The sequence below is a fragment of the Arachis hypogaea genome, chromosome 2 (genome assembly GCF_003086295.3).
Source record: "Arachis hypogaea cultivar Tifrunner chromosome 2, arahy.Tifrunner.gnm2.J5K5, whole genome shotgun sequence".
NCBI classification, from domain to species: Eukaryota; Viridiplantae; Streptophyta; class Magnoliopsida; order Fabales; family Fabaceae; genus Arachis; species Arachis hypogaea.
In genome coordinates, this window is record NC_092037.1 from 3,872,638 (window position 1) to 3,893,541 (window position 20,904).

A 20,904-nucleotide genomic window follows, 5' to 3' on the forward strand; every position below is an offset into this window, starting at 1 on the left:
GGTTTTATGGCGATTGGACTATTAAATAATTTTAGTAATAAATTATATCTTTTAAATTTTTTAATAATTATTAAATAGATCTTATTTATTTATAAATTAATTTTTTATATATTATTTAATTATAAAATATTTTTTTATTTTATAAATTATTATTTTATTATTCATCTATCACGTTTATTAATAATTAAAAATAAAAACAATAACAAAATAAATTTTTCATTAATTCGTAACTTCTATAAATATTTTGATAATGCGAATCAATGAGCTTTTTATCCCTTAATCCGTTATATCCGTAAAAATTAGAGAAATCATGTTTGTTGGTAATTCAATCGATTGAATTTCGCAAGATAATATGAATTTTTTTTAAAATCCACCGGATTAAATTGCGCATATAGTTTATTGCAAGGCAACTACTATAATGAAGATACCAAAAATATCTTCTCATGATGATCTTTGTTTAAAAAGTGCGATTTATTTGTTTAGCAACACTTCAAATAAAACTAATACTTTTACAACATAAAAATTAAACCTTACAACTTATCATTCAATAGTCAAAATAAAATATTTTCATACAATAATAATCATAAAATCTTTGTCGGAATAACACCTGATTGCAAAGCCGGTGAATAACTTGGTTGATAATATTGCCATCTCTTCTTTTTTTCAACGACAATGCTTGAAAAATTTAATAATATCACATTATCACCATCCAAGGACCAAGATTCACCAAAGGGTACAGCCTTGCCTTTGGCTAAACTAAATAACTCGTGATAATCAGGGCAAAATGTATTCGATCGATTTTTCAAAATTTATATTTTACAACGCAATTTAATCGATTGTACAACACTTCTAATTAAAGAAAATTTATATTATCGTGCGAAATTTAATTGATTGTGTTACATTATCAATCAATTAATAAGAAAAAATTCATATTGTCGTGCGAATTCAATCGATCGTATTTTTAAAAAAAATTATTGATTCACATTGCCAAAATATTTATAGACATCATGATTAATGAAAATTTTATTTCGTTGTTGTTTTTGTTTCTAATTGTTAATAAATATAATAGATGAATAATAAAATAATAATTAATAAAATAAAAAATAAATTTTATAATTAAATAATATATAAAAATTTAATTTATAGTTAAAATTAAATAAAGACTATTTATCGATTATTAAAAAACTTATAAAACATATTTGTCATTAAGACTATTTAATGTCTAAAACGTTTAACATCGAATCCTTTGTCATCTCTCTCGGAAATAAAAACACCACAAATGATGAAACTAAGGAGGCAATTTTAATTTGTTGCAAGTATATTTGTTTGATAAGACATTAAGGGCTTGTTTGGGTGAGCTTCTAAGAAAATATTTTTTTTTGAGTTATCTTTTTTTAAAAGATCTTATAGAGAAGTAAAAGTAATTTTATGTTTGGATATCTCATGTAAAAAGATCTTTTTATTTATCAATTATGTTTGGGTATAACAATATAAAAGTACTTTTTTGTTTATTTATTACATGAAAAACATCTTTTTTTTAAGGAAAAAAGATCTTTTAAAAAAAGATATAAATTACAGCTTCTCAAAAAAGATTTTTTTTGATTTCACTAGTGCTTTTACTTTTACTACTAGAAATTTGCCAAACACGTTAAAAAATAAAAAAAAGATCTTTTTTCATTGAAAAAAGATCTTTTTTAACAAAATAATGGCGCCCAAACATGCACTAGTTTGGTAAAGCTTATACTTTTTAAAAATTGTTGCATTTATGTTTGATAAATCAAATTAAAAGTAGCTTTCAATAAATACAAACAACAACAATTATGATTGGTAAAATAGTTTTTAAAATTTAAAAATACTATAATAAACCTAAATGCATGTATTAAATTTGAAAATTAGTTAACACATGAGGTTATGTTAGACTTTTAAAGGGCAAAACACTATAATAAAGCCAAGGAGAACGAAATTTTACACAAATCAACCAAATAAAAAATTGGTTCATGAATCCACCAATGTCATTATTATATAGTTCGAATCAATATGTTTCGAACTAGAATTACATGTAATTCGAATCAATTTGATTCGAATTACTCACACATACAGACACACTATAATTCGAATCAAGGTGATTTGAATTACACCCACAGTAATTCGAATCAGGTTTATTCGAATTACACTCACACACGCTGCACATAGTAATTCGAATTGGCTAGATTCGAATTACTCATGATTTAATTTTGTCCATTCTTTTATTAAATAATTAATAATTGATTAAAAGATTAATAACTAAAAAATTAAAAAAATATATATTTTATTTCATGCATTAAAAAAAAGCTAACAAAATATTTAATTACGAGACTTCTTTAAAATATTAATGAGCTATCAATTCGAATTTCATACAATACTCTTTTGCCCATTTTTAATAGCTCATGAAATTTTTTTAATAAATTTATTTAAATTATACCACAAAAAAATATTTTATTCTATACAAAATAATTTTAAAAAAATGGCTTAAAAGATGTTAGGAGTACTATAAAAATTTGTAATGTCCTAATGAATTGGGACATTAAAGAAATACTCTACGTAGTCAATAATAATTTAAAAATTAAAAAAATATAGTTATAACCAGTATATACCTAAATTACTAGAATATTACAAACTTTTATAATACTCCTAACATTTTTTAAGTCATTTTTTAAAGTGTTTTGCATAGAATAAAGGGCATTTTAAGCCATTTTAAGTCATTTGAAGCCATTATTCTATGCAAAATAATTTAAAAAAATGGCTTAAAAAATATTAGGAGTACTATAAAAGTTTGTAATATTCTAGTAATTTAGGTAAATATTGGTTATAACTATATTTTTTTATTTTTAAATTATTATTGACTATGTAAAGTATTTTTTTAATGTCCCAAGTCATTAGGACATTACAAATTTTTATAGTACTCTTAACATCTTTTAAGCAATTTTTTTAAATTATTTTGTATAGAATAAAATATTTTTTGTGGTATAATTTAAATAAATTTATTAAAAAAATTTCATGAGCTATTAAAAATGGACAAAAAAGTATTGTATGAAATTCGAATTGATAGCTCATTAATATTTTAAAGAAGTCTCGTAATTAAATATTTTGTTAGCTTTTTTTAATGCATGAAATAAAATATATATTTTTTAATTTTTAATTATTAATTTTTTAATCAATTATTAATTTTTTAATAAAAGAATGGGCAAAATTAAATCATGAGTAATTCGAATATGGACAATTCGAATTACGTGTGTGAGTATAATTTGAATCAACCTGATTCGAATTGAATTATAGTGTGTCTGCATATGTGAGTAATTCGAATCACATTGATTCGAATTACATGTAATTCTAGTTCGAAACATATTAATTCGAACTATATAATAATGTGCGTTGGTGAATTCATGAACCAATTTTCTATTTGGTTGATTTGTGTAAAATTTCGTTCTCCTTGGCTTATTATAGTGTTTTGCCCACTTTTAAATTTTGAAAAGCATAAATCAACTTTAAAAAATTCTATTTTAGGTGCTTTTTAAAAGTTGCAAGCACAAGTACATAATCTTTTTTATTTACCAAACACAAATGAGGAGTTTGAGCTTTTAAAAAGTACAAACGCCTCTTCAAAAAGATTTACCAAACAAGACTAAAAAAAATCCATAAAGACAGGTACCGCGTGAAGCCAATGTCTAAACACTATTAATTTCCACAAAGACTAGTTTCTATTCGTCGGCCACTCAGATAAAGACGCCTAAAACATCTTTTTTTAAAGATATTTCTATGTTGTGTTTTAATTGGTTTCTGTATAATTTATTCGGTGTTCCTCATCACATATTATTAAATTTCTCAAAGATTTTCTTTCCAAAATTAATAAAAAATATTTAATTTGGACTAAAACAAAAAAAAAGTAATAGATTAACTATTAAATTTTTTTTAAAAGATTATTTACATAAGAAAATATATCACATTCATCAAAATATATATATATATATATATATATATATATATATATATATATATATATATATAACAAGCTCAAACCTCTTAAAATTTTTATAAATAAAAAATAATTAATTTATATTAGTACAATATATAAAATAATTACTATATTATTATTATATTATAGATTAAGATTCACTAATTTAAATTTTCTTTTTATTTTTAATATAAATATTAGAAATAAATAAAATTTTTATAACTAAATGTAGTGTAACAAAATATATATAATATTAATTAGTTTTTAAAAAATTTTAAAAAAATAGTTTCTTTCATTTTAGTAAAATAACTATTTATTAAAGTAGACAAATTAATTATTTTCTTCTCATATATAGTTTTTTAAGACATAAAAGTAATTAATTAGGACATTGGTTAAGATAATTAAAGTCACTATTTCATTAAACTTTTAATTTAAAGAAAAATCTTAGTTAATTTTGGTATAAAAATTTCGAATTTGAAAACATTGATAAAAATTATGTTAAATTTTGATTTATTTGATTCTCATTTAAATTAATCACTACATAAGTTAAAGTTCTGTTTTGAAGTTATATTCGAGCTTTAATCTGATTTTTAAATTTTCAATTTACTTAGTTTGATTTTTTAACGTAGGTATCCGTGACTCATATTAGGGTTTTAAGGGTTTCGTTGAAAAAAAAATAAGGTAAAAAAAATTTCAATTGTCACATCAAATAGTCGCTAGAATGTATAATGTAGCAGTCGTTAGTCTATCTCAGCATGTCATTAACGATTTTGTAAGACAGTGACAAAAATAAGATTAGGAACCAATGTGAGTCATAACTATTAAGTTGGGAGACTAAATTGAGTAAATCGAAATTTTTGAAATTAGATTGAAACATAGTTGTTAGAACCGAACCAATGATCGAACCAATCAAACAACTGGTTCATTGGTTTATTAGTTCAACCGATAAATCACTGGTTGAACCGATAAAACCGATCTCACGTAAATATAAAATATAAAATAGTTAAAAACTTAAAATTAAAATTTGAAATACATATCTTCACTAACATTTTATGAAGAATCAAGTCAATAACTAATATAAAAAAAACCATAAAATTTTAATACAACAATAGTATCTTATTTTGACACAATAAAAAAATAATTAATTCACAAAGCCTATCATCTAACTATAATATCAGTAGATTTTAATACTAACATCAAAATAAATAACCTTAATCACAATACTAGCAATAAAATAGATCAAATAAATTAATAAATTTTTAGTGAAATTTATATTTATATTAATAATGGTATATAATTAAAATATAATTAATTTTAAAAATAGAAAAAACAAAAATTAAATTAAATTAGATATTTATGTATACTATATAATTAGTATTTGTCAAATATAATATTTAGAAGTGCAATGGCTAAGTGGCAAGTAGAGGTTGCTTTTGCTCCAAGGTTCTTGGTTCGAGACCTTGTGGAGACATTTGAAAAAATTTATCAAGTAGACCAATTCGGTTAGACCGATTTACACCGGTTCTTATCGGTTCATACCAAACCGAACTGGACTAGGGTCCGGTTCTAGTTCGGTTCACTAGTTTTCCGATCGAATTAGTTGATCCAGTTCGGTTTTTACAACTTTGGATTGAAATACGAACATAATTTCAGAGACCAATAAGTATTATCTCTTTATTGACAATTAAGTTGTTTTAATGGTAATTAAGATCTAATAATGGTTTATAATAAAAGAAGCATTCTTTTGCAACAATGAACCTATAATAGTAGTTAGGGGTATTCATAGATTAGATCATATCCATATAAATCCACAGTATTTATCCGTATCTGATCTGTAATTTGAGGATATGATCTGATCTGTAAGATGATCGGATTGGATCGAATCGGATCCACACTCTAATCAGATAGAAGTAAATATGTTTAAAAAAGTAGACAAAAAAATTATTGACTTTTTTTATAAAAATAAAATTTTTTAATATTTTTTATTTTATGGATATATTTGATATCTGATCCAAACATAAAAAGTGCGAATATCGAATTTGATCTAATGAGTTTAGTGCGGATTGGATCGAAATTTCAGCTATATCCCATCTGTAAACACCCCTAGCAATAATAACTAAAAAATTATAATGATTATATTTTTAACTAAGAGGAAGTGCAAAAAAAAGTACTAAATACAAGAACATTTAATCAAATATTAAAAGAGAATTTTACTTTAAAACAGTTGGACTTTTTTTGCTCATATATATATATATATATATAATGTAATAATAATAATAATATGATAATTGTTTTATATATCACACAAATATAAACGTTTTTTTTTTCTGTGATCTTAAGAAAGGTTTTGTAAGTCCCTAACCTTGTTATCGATTTTTGTAGTGTTAGCCCTCATATTATCAATTTGATTCATATATAATTCGGATGATAAATTATTTGGTGACGTGCTTCCTTTTTTACTGTGATATACTTTATTATTATTATTATTATTATTATTATTATTATTATTATTATTATTATTTACATTAAAAAATAACAGGCCAAATTATTGACATAACATAATAGAAGTATGGAAGTTTATCATTCTTCTCTAATGGAGGAAACAAAATTCTTTTCAATAGTTTATTTAACGTTTAGTAGAATAAAAATAAATTTTATTAGAATAAATTTTAGTACGAGTTTAATATTTTTATTTATCATAAAATATTTATAGAATTACTCGTAGATAAATTTTGGAAAAAAGAAAAAAACCATGATTTTTAATTTTATTTTTTAATAATATTAATTTTTTACCGTATATAATTATTCAATTATTTTTTAATCATATATAAATAAATTACTTTTAATAAGACTTTTTTGTGTTATTCAATTATCTTTTTTAAAAAATAATTAATTATTAAAATAATTAAACTTTTCACAACAAAAATAATAAAAAAAATTATGAACGAAAACCATCCTGATAATTTTTTGTATTTTTATTCATGTTTTAATTATAAAATATAATTTAATTATATTATTTATGAAATGTGACTATAGATGTAGATAAAATTTAGTTATATTATTTATATATAGTTTCATTGTATTGTATTGCTTATAAAGTTATATTATAATTATGACAATAGAATTGTTCTTGTATTTTTATATGTATGACTAATTGGTGGTGTTAAAACATTACTCTTAATTTTAAATAAGGTTTATAATTTAAAAAATCAAAGACTCAATTAAAAAGATACGAAAAAAGTGATGTTAACATATTCTAACTCTTTAAAATAAAAATATTTAAAATTCAATTAAAAATTATTTAAAATTTAAACTCAATAAAAATTTATATTCAATGTGTTTTGTATTAAATATATTTAATAACCTATTATATTATATTAGCTGAAATTAGTTTTTATAATGTTAATTTTTTAATAACACTTTATTAGAAAAAACCATCTTTTTAGAATTTTTTAAAAACTAATTAATATTATATATATTTTGTTACATTACATCTTGTTATAAAAAATTTATTTATTTCTAATACTTATATTAAAAATAAAAATAAAATTTAAATTAGTAAATTTTAATTTATAATATAATAATAATATAGTAATTATTTTATATATTATACGAATAAAAATTAATTATTTTTTATTTATAAAAATTTTAAGAGCTTATTATATATATATATATATTTTATGAATATATATATATTTTATGAATGTAATATATTTTTTTATATAAATAATCTTTTAAAAAAAATCTAATAGTTAATTTATTATTTTTTTGTTTTAGTTCAAATTAAATGCTTTTTATTGTATTTGGAAAAAAATTTTTTTGAAAAATTTAATAATATGTGACGAACGCCGGTGTTTACACTTTAGATTTTTTGAATACTTTGTTTCACCCTTTAAAGAGGAAGATAAAATTATTGCTGAATACCTTTACCTTGCAGCATTATTGCAATATTGCTCTCTCTTCCTTACATTCTCAAAAACCAATCACTCTTTGATTCATTTTCTGTTGTTCTGATCATCATATCATGGCTGGAGCAGTTGTTGGTGCAGCTTTTCTTTCTGGCTTCATCAGCGTTGTTTCTGACAGACTCATTTCATCTGAGTCTGGCAACTTGGTGGTGAGCTGGAAGTTGCTTGGCCGGAAGTTGGTTGAGAGGCTGAAGACTGCTCTCGTGGCTGCCGAAGCTCTGATCGCGGACGCCGAGCAGAAGCAGATTGGAAACGAACTTGTGAGGAAATGGCTTGATAGTCTCAAGGATGCTGTCTACACTGCTGATGACTTGCTGGAGCTTGTCTTGTACAAAGCCGCCACTCAAAAGACGGTACGTTCTTTCTGGCTCAACCGTGAAGAGAGGCAGATGGTAGATAAGATAGAAGTGGTGGTCAAAAGAATAGAAGATCTTGCGAGACAGAAAGATATCCTTGGTCTGGAAAAGATTCCAATGTACAGCTCTTCATGGAGAACTCCATCCACTTCTCTTGTAAAGGGCAATGTGTATGGCAGGGATGATGACCAACAGGCATTAATCAAGATGCTACGTGACAACAATGATCATCAGTTGTCCGTCATCTCTATTGTTGGTATGGGTGGGATGGGTAAAACTACTTTAGCACAGTGCCTGTACAACAATAAGGATCTGACGAAGGGATTCGATCTGAAAGCATGGGTTTGTGTTTCAGATAACTTTGATGTCATTGAGACTACAAAGAAAGTTATAAGGGAGATCTCTCTAGCTAATTGTAGTCTTGAGGATTTCAATTCACTTCAACATGATTTGATAGAAAAATTATCCAATAAGAAGTTCTTTATTGTTCTGGACGATGTTTGGAGTGATGATGCCGACAAATGGAGTAATTTTATGGTCCCTTTTCAATATGGGGAGAAGGGAAGTATTGTTCTTCTGACTACTCGTGACAATAACGTTACTTCAGCAGTTCAGGATTGTCGCTCTTATTTTCTCAATGGGTTGTCTGAAAACTATTGTTGGTTAGTGTTTGCAGACAATGCATCTTTTCCACAATCAAATGAGAGTACGGCACTTGAAGAAATAGGTAGAAAGATTGTCAAGAAGTGTGATGGGCTACCACTAGCTGCAGAAACATTTGGAAGGTTGTGTACAAAGCATGACGTTACTCAATGGAACAAGATATTAATGAGTCATATTTGGGAATTTAATCCGCAGGATAGTAAAATTGTTTTATCATTATTAATGAGTTATTATCGTCTTCCTTCATATTTAAAACGTTGTTTCGTTTATTGTTCATTATTTCCAAAAGATTATTATTTTGACAAAGACAAACTAATCTTCTTGTGGATGGCCGAGGACTTTTTACCACCATCAAGCATGGGAGAGATTTCAGAAGCTCTTTCTGAGTGTTTTGATGAACTAGTTTCAAGATTATTTTTCAGGAAGATTCAGTTTCATCACAATTATTTTGTGATGCACAATCTCTTGCGTGACTTAGCAATATTTCTTGCCGGAGAATTCTATTGCAACTTGGAAGAACTTGGTGAAGAAGAGGAGATAGGGATTCAGACTCGGTATTTGACCTTTGGAAGATTGAATAGTCCTAATTCCATTGCTAAATTGGAAAATTTAACAACATCCTTGTATGTCGACGGTCTGTTTAGCATGGAAAGCATATCATCAAATTTTAAATGGTTAAGAGCTTTATCCATTTGTAAACTTGATGAATTGCCTGATATAAGTAAATCGTTTCATCTGCGCTATTTGAATCTCGTGGACCAATATTAAGACACTGCCAGAGTCGTTGTGCAACTTGTACAGTCTACAAACATTAATATTGTATGAATGTACTAAGTTGACCATGTTGCCTAGTGGCATGCACAAGCTTGTGAATTTATTGCATCTTGATGTTAGAAAAACTGCTTTGAAAGAAATGCCCAGAGGAATAAGCAAATTGAAAGACTTGCAATTTTTAAGTAGCTTCGTTGTGGGCAAGCATGAAGATAACGGAATTGAAGAAGTAGGAGGGCTTGTAAATCTTCATGGATCATTTGAGATTAAGAAGTTGGAGAATGTTGTTGATGTCAGACAAGCAAGGAGTGCAAGGATGATGGAGAAGCGCATCGATGAATTATGCTTGGAATGGTCTTTAGCTGATGATGTGGTTCAAAACACAGAAACAGAAAGAGAGATACTGGATAGCTTGCAACCGCACAATGACTTGAAAGTGTTGAAAATCAAGGGATACAAGGGTGCAATATTTTCAGATTGGTTGGGGAACTCTGCCTACAACAACATGACAAGTGTATCTCTGCTGTCTTGCAGGAATTGCTGCATGCTGCCTTCACTTGGACAACTGTCATCTCTTAAGTCCCTGCGCATTGAAAGCTTTGATCAGCTCAGGGAAATTGGCATGGAGTTTTACAAGAACGAAGGGGATCATCATTCTTCGCATATTCCACCATTTCCCACACTGGAGACATTGGAATTTCATGATATGCCATGTTGGGAGGAGTGGCACTTACCTGACTTTGAAACTTTTCCTCGACTCCAGAAGCTTCAATTAAGAAATTGTCCAATGTTGAAGGGCGATATGCTTAATGCCGTATTCTCGAGGATGGTTTCTTCTTTGCCGGATTCTTTGAAAGTTCGCGAGCTACATATATCTGAAGTTCCAGAAGGATGGAATCGAGAGATGATACTTAACGGCTATACTTTATCAATTAAGGGATGTGTGTCGGTGGTGGATTCTGCGTTTAAGGCAATGAGCAACAACCATCTAAGTCACCTCCAAGAACTAAACATCTCAGGATGTGGCTCTGCTTTATCCATTCCGGCCAATTCTTTACCCAGATCTTTGCAAAAGTTGAAGATCATGGATTGCAGAAAACTGAAATTCCCCCAGCAACAGCCGCAGCACAAGTATGATTTGGTAGAGCTACAAATTGAAGACAGCTGCCATTCACTCACCTCATTATCATTGGATTCCTTTCCTAGTCTCCAGAATCTCGAGATATCGTTGTGTCGAAATCTGGAATCAATTTCAATATCAGAGGCACCAAAGGCGGCTCTTCAACGTCTCACCATCAATGGATGCCACAAATTAGTGTCATTTGCAGGAGAAGGACTGGCTGCACCCAACTTGACTCATCTCAGCATCACATATTGTGACAAGTTGGAGGCACTTCCGAGTCACATGAATACTCTTCTTCCAAGTTTACACTCTCTCTGCATAGGAACTTGCCAGAAAATCTGTAAGGTGCCAGAGGGTGGTTTGCCGCCTAATTTGAAAGAGCTTCTTTTGGAAGGTAGCGACGAGCAAATCAAGGAGCTATCATGGATGGCCAACCTAGGCGCCCTCACTAAGCTTACTATGGATTTTTCTTGCGTGAGGTCATTCACACAGGTTGGTTTGCTGCCTTGTCTTCCCTCTCTTACCACTTTGCACCTCTGTTACTTTCAAAATCTGGAGACTTTGGAGTGCAACCAGCTTCTCGGCCTCACTTCACTCCAACAATTACACATTTCATATTGTCCAAAGCTGGAGAAGATGGAAGGAGAAAAGCTGCCTTCCTCTCTCTCACTACTCAAAATTCAAGACTGTGATTTGCTGGGAGAACACTGCAAGAACAAACATGAACCAATTTGGCCTAAAATATCCCACATCCCCACCATCGAAGTCAATGGGCAACAAATTTCTGAGTAGAGATTTCTGACCAGGTAATACTCTAATCTTTCATGTTTGTCATACCACAGTTAAATTCATACATGCATAAGTGATACTTCTTAACACATATTTTTCTATAAAATTGCATTTAGAGCAGAACAGAAGATATTAATTAGTAATTACCATGAATTATGAGTTCATTCTGGGTGGTTAACTGGACTAATATATTAGGAATCGGAAGACTTGATTTCTATTTTAGCTTCAAGTTGGTACTTTATTCCTCGCTACATTTTACTTCAGGTTGGAGAAATATGCTGGGAGAGAAACTGCCCTCTCTGTTACTACTTCAATTCAAGACTGTCTGTTGCTTGGAGAACACTGCAAGAAGAAGAGTTGCTGCTAAACTCTGTATGAAGGTAACTATAAACTTAATGGATCTATAGGTAGTGATACTTGAGATTGCTCTATTTAGTAGCATTTCTTATGGATACCTACTCAGATTTTCCAGGGGCATGAAGAGATGGGTAACTACTAGGGTCAACCTAAGGATCTGCTTTCTTTATGGATTCCACCATTAAAGTGTGCATTAGGCAGCAATTTCAACTTGGTGAGCATGTAAGTACGTTTGTAAAATATTCCATTGCAGTATTGTCATTTTTCTCAAGCTGAATTTTTCCCTTTCACTTCTGTTTTTGAAGCTAAAAAGGAAGGCAACAAACTTGATCTCATCCTTTTGTATTTATTATGCAGATCATTTTCCTTTATGTGTGCAAACACTTTTTGGGGTTCCTCTCTAAATTCCCATTAGTGTATTAACCTCATCAAGTGAACGATCGAATGGTCAAATCTTTTCTTGTCTAAGTGGAGATTCTTCACTCATAGTACTTCAATTTTGAGGTGTGGTTGTGATCTGAGCTCTCAAGTTGAACTGCCAGAAAGTCTGTAAACAAGCATCATTGATTTCATTTTGTTGATGTGTATGTGTCCTTGTACAAGAGTTGTATATGTATGCTTATTAGTACTTCTAAGTTTTGAGACATCTTTGTAGCTTTGATTTGGATAATAGTATACCTTTATACCTTCCTGTGGGTTATTTTGATCTCTCACATTGAGAGGTTTTTTCCCACGTTAAACTTTGGTGTTCTGTTTTTCTGCATTTTCTTCAATATTTTACTGCTATTAACTATTATCATAGTGTGACTATATTATGTTTGCCTTTGTCAGGTCCATTCCCTTCCCACTATTCTTAGAGTGAAGTCAAATATAATTATGTTGCCTATGAACCATAAATATATAGGATTCTCACAAGATTAAGGTGCTTAATGTTTCCAAATGCACATAAAAGGAGAAAATCTTGGTTTCTAGCTTGGTGGAATATGCCATATACAATTTGGTTGTATCAACTCAAGAATATTGATTAACCAATGCTGCTAATATTTAAAACTGAAAATAATGCATCAACTATTAATTAGCCTAAAATGTTTTCATAGGTGTATACAAGAACTAATCTGGTGTGTTTGGCAACCACGTTCAAAGAGAAGAAGTACGTTTAGATATCTTGAAAGTTGTAATTTTTGGTTTGGCAAATTTTTGATTCATGAACGCAAAAGTGATTTTGCATTCAAAACAACGTTTTCAAGAAGCAACAATTTTAAGCTTTTGCGTTTCACCAACGAGCTTTTAGCCATCAATACTCAATCTTTATTTATCTTTTACCAATTTTATCCTTTATGCATACTATTGTATTATTTATATTATTTTTGTTTATATGAACTATTTTTTTTATTATTTACTATTTTTTTATTAATTATTTATTTGATATTATACACTTTTATAATTATAATTTTTTTGTATTATTTTTATTTTTTTTAATATAATATATTGATCCTATTAAGAAAGTAAATTAAACAAAAAATTAATTGTAAATAATAATAATAAAAAATTATAACATACTAAGAAAGAATACTAAGAGTACTAAAAATATACTATATAAAAAATATCATAAAATTTTTTTTGATTTATTTCAATTATTACCAAAATAAATATTTAATTTTTTTTATTATTTTTAATACTCTCTAAAATTTATATTTTTTTAGTTTTAATTAAAAGTATATTTTGCCAATTTTTATATATTATTTTTATTTTAGTGTATAAATATTAATTTTATTATAGAATTAATTAATAAGATCTATTCAAATATCTAAATTAAAATAATATACAAAAATTATTTAAGTTGATGTCTATTTTAGTAATTTTGTATCTAAAAGTGATTTTGAATAGTGTAATCCAAACAACATTTATTTTACTATAATCCATTTTGATATAAATATTGCCAAACATAAATCACTTAACACAAACTTTATTTTTCATCAAAATCAAGTTTGCAAAATCAATTTTATTCAAACTCCCGTTTACAAACTGTAATCCAAACACACACTTAGTATATACACTTTACTGGAATACAAAAATGAAAGTGAAGAATCATCCTCTTCCAAAAGGGAATTCAGTTCATTAAGTATTTCCATGGCATTGTCAGCGGTTAAAATGCTGTAAACAAGAGTTGGCTTGGCTGATCAAGATCCAAGAATGACCGCAAAAATTTTCTTTTAAAAATATGAAATTCTAAAACAATTAAAAAAAAAGAAAGAGAAGAAGGAAAATCAACAACACATTATTCAGCATTGTTCTTTTAGTTCAGTAAATGATCAACTCTTATCACAATTGAAAAACAGAAGACCATAACACCATACAAAGTTGAATTTGCTGCATCACTTATAAGTAAGAACTGAGTAATTTACTCCTTACACATCCCCATCCATCATTTTGGGTTTCTACACTGAGTCCCTTCCTCCCAATATCAAATTGTTCGCTCAAACCAAGTTCTGCCATGAGAAGACAAACATGAGTGAGAAATTCTCCTCCTCTTCGGAGTTGCTGAGCATGTGCCGCCCAATCACACTGACTTGCAGCATAAGTAAGCATCTCTATCCACACATTACAAATCACTTCCCATGAAACTCTCTGATCTTCAATCTGTGAAGCAAGGCGGCAACCTTCATGGAGCAAAGACTTGCCAGTCTTTTCCACTCGAAGTTGTTCGAGTGGCTGGTGACACTGCGTGTACATTTGAATCAGCAATGTTGAAGCGCTTGCAGCATCTTTCACCAGCAGCTGCTCGCGCTGCAATATCCTTACGGCTTCCCTGAAAGTGTTCCGAACGTGAGTAATCCTGTTTATCCATTTAGGCAGCATGAGTGGACGCAGGAGTAAAAGATACAACATATAATTTGATATTCTTTTGCTCACTTCCCTGTAGTCCTTTTCGGATTCTTGTGTTCTAGAGTGATAGCATATATCAGTTGCAATATGCCAAATGAGTAAGCTATGACCGAATTCGACCTCAACACTCCAGCCAATATTTTTTATTGAAATGGAAGCATTGTCACCTTTATAAGAGAGCAATTTCTTGAGAAAATTGTAATCAAATCCTTGTTCTTTGTACAGCTCTTGTTTTTGTGTGAGATGTTTAAAGATAAACTGTTTGAGATCAGCATCAGCATCTTCCCATGTCCTTTGCCTGTATAATTCCATCACAAAGTAGCTTCTGAAAAGAAAATCATTTCGAATGCATCTTGTTACCCTCTTCTTCATGCAAAAATTCAACAAGTTGTGTTGAGCTAACTGCCCTGACCACCTTTTCCGACAACGAGACAAAACCCAGCATATGAAAATCTGCAGTGAACTATGCTTGTTGACAACTAGCCAATTCAAAGTCCAATCCGAGAAAACAAGGGACACAAATGCATAAAGCTCGAGCAAAATAGCCCCAATAAATAAACAATATGTTATAGGAACGTCAACCCTTGAGTACTCATGCTCATGAACATTAAGGAAGACAACATATGAAGCTAAAGCAGACACTATGGATAAAACACTAATGAAACGAAAAATGAGACCTAGTGGAGAGTAAATTATAGTTGACTTGGTGTAAAGCAAGTCATACAAAAAACCCAACTGGACCTCAACCAATTTAAAAGCATAATTACTGTGTTTCTTGTCATCTTTGTCCTCCACATGTTCCTTTTTCACCATCAATTGGTAGGTTCGCTGACCCTCAGCGAACCTTAGGCTCAGATTGGCATAGAGACGCTTGAGAACAGGAAACAAGTAGTATCCTCTGTGAACATACTCCAGCTCGGCATTGGCATAAGAAAGCTTGAGATTTGGAGGTTGTATGGCCGGAGCGGAGAGCAAAGATTCTTCAAGTTGTTCGGGGCTAGCGGATCTCAGAACCCAAGTGCGCTCTGCATACTTAATGATCCCGGAAACAAACACTGGAATGGCTATAAAAGTCAAGGCAGTGGTGCTCCAAGATCTTAAGTAGATGTAGAAGGCCACGGAAACTTGGACAAGTAGACCGAGCAAATGGCGTAGCCATAAAGTGTTGTCTTCTAAGGCGTAAGCAGTGATTGTGTCAGGGCCTCCGAGATGGAGGAGAAGGAAGGGAGCCCAAATGGCCTGCAGGGTGTAGTTCCTATCTTGTTTGCCTACATCTCCTTGGTTTCTGGCAAGTGTGCCCAGCGAAACTGTGGCTAACCAATCTGCTGACAGATATATTACCCAAACCACGTTGCTGATGAAGCTACCACGGGCACGCTTCCTCCATGAGCCACATATGATGAGGATAACCTGCCATGTTAGGCTTAGCGAAACCAGCGTCCTCAGCTCCCATTCGTTCCACAGACGTTGCACGTCTTCTCGGAAGATCTCCATGTTCTTGTGCACTGTGCGCTCTTCTTAATTAAAAATATACTTGGAAGTGAGAGTGATTTGATGTTTAAGTCAATAAAAATTTTAATAAGTTTTTAATAAACTAAAATTGAATCTATCTAAATTTGATGAGGTATTTACAAAAGAAGTGACTTCTGAACCCCTTCGCTTATAGTAATAAATGGTTTCTTGTCCAATGTATAAAAAATTATCCCATATTACAGTGGTGATTACACTGTAAATAATACCTAAGGTAGTAGATGACATAGTCTTTGCTTGGCAAGTCGAATTGGACACAAGTCATGCTACCTTGCCCCAGTAGGTTAGCTGAACAATTTATTTCCTAATTAAGTCTGATGGGAGCGGAAATTGGTGAATTAAAAATTATTAAAATGTGTACGTTGCAAGTATAGTTCTTAACTCACCGGAAATCCACTTATCAATTTAGAAATATGTCACGGAAGTTCAAATTTAAAATACTGGGAGTATGAATTCCAGGTCGTCTCCCAACAAGTTGCAGAAAGGTGTGCTATTTTATTAATCAGATGTTTTCAAAAAGGGTTGAGTTGAATAACAGGAAATTAAATTGATGAAATTGAATAATATAAATAAAAATGCCTTGACTGTGAGTTGATTAGTTGGAATTCCTATTGTAGTTGGAATACTCTCAAGATTAATTGATAATTAAAAGTTATTCTGTTTTGTTATCCTTTACTAGGTAAAGGAAAGTCAAACAGGTTGGAATGCTACGTCTGTTCACAAATTACAATCCACTTAATTAAAAGGGATTGATGTTAGTGACTAGAAAGCAATCCAACAGCAAACCCAATTACAATCTTTCTTTCAAGTTTTCCAACTCAATTGGTTGCTTTCAATCAACTCCCCATCAAGTTACGAAACTACTCACTCATTGTGAATGCAAAAATCATAACATATGCGAAGAAATTAAAAGAAGACATTGCAAATAGAAATAAAAAATAATCCAATGAAAATAAGAATAATCCTTATATTGAGTAAATCCTAATAATATTCCAATGGCAAAATTAACAAAACAAAGGTCATGGAAGAGTAAAGCCAAGTAAAGAAAACGAACTAGAATGACGAAGTCTTGATGAGGTGATGACTCTTCTCAATATCCCAATGTAAAAGTAGTAGAAAAATAAAATCCTAAAAGTATCAATTGTCTAGAGAGAAGGAAAACCTAAAGGAGGAGTAAAACTAGATCTAAAAACTCAAAACTGTGTGGAATGAATGTTGTTTTTTTCGTTTCTGCATGTTCCTTGGCTCTAGTCTGCTGTTCTGGGCCGAGAACTGGGTCAAAACCGGGCCCGAAATCGCCCCCAACGAATTCTGCAGATTGTGCAGATCGCGCATGTCACGCGATCGCGTCGTCCACGTGGACGCGTCATTCGCGTTCTTTTCGTGCCACGCGTTCACGTCGTCCACGCCTCCGCGTCACTTGTGCTGTTCCTTTCCACGCGGTCGCATGAGCCATGCGGCCGCGTCACCGCGATTTCTCCTCTGCCACGCGAACGCGTGAGCCATGCGGCCGCGTCGCTTCTCGCTGGTTGTCTCTTAAATTTCTTGTGTTCCTTCCATTTTTGCTAGCTTTCCTTCCAATCTCCAACTCATCCATGCCCTATAAAGCCTGAAACACTTAACACACAGATCACGGCATCGAATGTGATAACGGAGAACTAAAATGCATAATAAAAAGTCTCTAGGAAGCAGTTTTCAACCATGTAATAATTCTAGGAAGGAAATATAAATGCATGCTAAATTAATGAATAAGTGGGTAAGGATCATGATAAAACCACACAATTAAACACAATATAAACCATAAAATAGTGGTTTATCAACCTCCCCACACTTAAACATTAGCATGTCCTCATGCTTAATTGAAGGAGATAAAGTAGACAAGTATGAACATGTAGAAATTCATGAAATGCAATGCAATCCTATATATGTAAATAAATGCAACTATATGATTCTTGCCCACTTGATCAAAAGTAAATAAGTTCTTCGAAACAATTACAAATCAAATTACACTAATTCTACCTTTATACAGTAAAACGGATAAAAATGCAAGAGAATGGCCTATGAAGGCAGGGAACATGAAAATTCAAGCTTTGAACCCTCACTGGTAGTGTATATCACTCTAATCTCTCTAGTGTATAGGGTAATCACTCTATCCTTCTCTAATCATGCTTTCTAACTTTTGTTTTTCTCCTAACCAATCAACAATAGTTAATATACCAATGCAGACATCATGAGGTCTTTTCAAGGTTGTAATGGGGCTAAGGTATAGGTAGGGGTATACATATGGTTAAGTGAGCTGATAAATTGAATCTTTAATTAACCCAAGCTTCAACCTAACCTGTATATTTTTTATTTAATCTTAAAGTTCATACCTAGTTACCCAGAATTTCCTCTTTTTTTTTTTTTTCAATCCATACTCATGTATCACTTTGTATTTTGATTCTATCATATGCGCATTGATCCTTGAATTCTGAATTTAACCTCGGGGTAATTTTGTCCCCTTATTTATTTATTCATTTATTTATTTTTTTATTTATTTTATTTATTTATTTTTTATTTTTTTATTTTTTTTATTTTTTTTTAAAAAAAATAAACATAGCTTATCAATGCACATAGATTTGTAATTCTTATAGCTTCACATGAGTAGGTACCCAAATTTCCATTATATTATCATGACACATTTCCTTAATAATTTTTGTTCCCACAAATTCCCATACTTAACTAGCATACACAATTCTATCTTAAGCCAACCAAAGATTCAATTGGGATATACAATTGTTTTTTCGCTTAAGGCTAGTAATGTGGTAAAATATAGAACAAATGAGATTTTAAGGCTCAAGGTGGTTAACAAAGGTAATTAAAAAGGGTAGGCTTAATTTGGATAAGTGAGTTTAAACAAATAATGGCCTCAATCACATGCAAGCATATAAACATAATAACTGTTGGATATATAGGATGAGACAAAATATAGATTACAATCATAGAGAAGTAAACACACAAGAATAAAATAATTATGGTTAAATAATGTAACCATGCATAAAGGCTCAATTCTTTCACAGGTTGTGTGTTCTTTGGCTCAAACATCATGTTCCAAATACAACTCAAGCAATTCTATCATAAAAATTTTGAAAAATTAGTGAAATTTTGTTCTAAAGATAGAGTCTTAGAAGAAACTTATTGGCTTTTCAATCAAGTAGAACATGCATGTAACTATCCTAACTTATGCAAATTATACTAATCTATAAAAGAAAGAAAATCTAACTAAAATATCCTAATTATTGGTGCTAGGGAAGAGAAATTACCTCCGGAAGTCAGGTACTGACCAACCTCCCCACACTTAAGGCTTTGCACCGTCCTCGGTGCCATCTGTCAGGAACAATGGTGGGCTGGTGGCAGTGTCTCCACAGTCGGGGCCGTCATGGCTCCCTGTGCTGGTGAAGGATGTGGAGTCCGGGGTGTCTGAGTCTTTGCAATCTCCTCTAAGTAGCTCCCTGAGGTGTTTGAATCTTCGGTTGTTGCGGCGCTCTCTCAACTTAGCTTTGCGTTCTTGCCGATCCAACCTGTTGATTATCTGCTGGAGCAATTCATCAGTTGTAGGTGCTTGTGGGGTCGAAGAAGGATTATCTTCAACTGGAGCAGTAGGAAGACTTGAAGTGGCTGCTGAAAGTCTGAGGTATTTCCCGTTAGGGACATACTGATCATCCCGTGGAAGCATGGCCTTGGTGTCCCCAGCTCTGTAGGAGACTCCGGCTGCTGAGACAAGATCGGAGACCAAGGCGAGAAAAGGTAAATTGCCCGTAATTTGTATGTGTCCCATAGCATTCCGTATATGGCGTGAGAGATTCAGAGGTTGGTCTGTAAGGATGCACCATAGCAGAACGGCCATGTCCGCAGTGAAGGAGGACTTGTGAGTGCTCGGAAAGACGTAATGGGACATGATCTATGCCCATACGCGAGCCTCCAAAGTAAGTGCTGAAGCCAAGATTCCCTTAGGGCGGGTACGGTGGTATCCGTAGATCCAACGGCTGCCAGGTAATGCGATAACTCCGAGAACGGAGTCCCAGTCAAATTGGTACCTCTGGCGCTTAAGTGCGGCTTCTTGGAAGGCGTCCATTATTTCTGGAATAGGGGGAAGACTCAGAGCTTGCTGAATAGCCTCTTTTGTAATGGGGACTTGCTTCTGCCGGACATAAACAGATTGCAGGGTTGGCATGTAGAAGTTAGAGTAGAACTCAACCACCCAAGAAAGATTGACCTGTCTCGGCTGTCTCCGTAGGAAACCCCATTGTCTTCATTCAATTTGCGGTTCAACAAAGGTAGCAATATTGGGCGGGAGGATAAGAAGGTATTCATTGTTATAGTTCCTTTCCGCCAGGATAGGGAACATCTGCTTACAGTAGCGATTGGGAAATCGCGCAGTGTCCTTCACTGGAAAGGCTTTCTCCTTTTCATCAACCTTTATTATCCTCT

General features: G+C 31.4%; 2 protein-coding genes across 3 annotated transcripts; one reads left to right on the forward strand and one right to left on the reverse strand.

Moving 5' to 3' along the window:
• Positions 1-7,855: 7,855 nt before the first annotated feature.
• On the forward strand, positions 7,856-12,854 carry LOC112733695 (putative disease resistance RPP13-like protein 1). Of its 2 annotated transcripts, none has more exons than XM_072213410.1 (4): positions 7,856-11,678; positions 11,926-12,041; positions 12,125-12,240; positions 12,376-12,854. In XM_072213410.1, exon 1 carries the CDS (start codon positions 8,016-8,018, stop codon positions 9,744-9,746), a length of 1,731 nt encoding a protein of 576 aa, XP_072069511.1. In that variant the 5' UTR covers positions 7,856-8,015; the 3' UTR covers positions 9,747-11,678; positions 11,926-12,041; positions 12,125-12,240; positions 12,376-12,854. The 2 variants fall into 2 exon arrangements, with proteins under 2 accessions (XP_072069511.1, XP_025638526.1); XM_025782741.3 differs by having other exon boundaries at positions 9,497-11,678.
• Positions 12,855-15,241: 2,387 nt separating this feature from the next.
• Positions 15,242-16,398, reverse strand: LOC112720648 (uncharacterized). Its single transcript, XM_072207866.1, has 2 exons — positions 15,465-16,398; positions 15,242-15,357 (listed from the first exon to the last, which is right to left on the reverse strand). Exons 1-2 carry the CDS (start codon positions 16,396-16,398, stop codon positions 15,242-15,244), a joined length of 1,050 nt encoding a protein of 349 aa, XP_072063967.1.
• Positions 16,399-20,904: the final 4,506 nt, after the last annotated feature.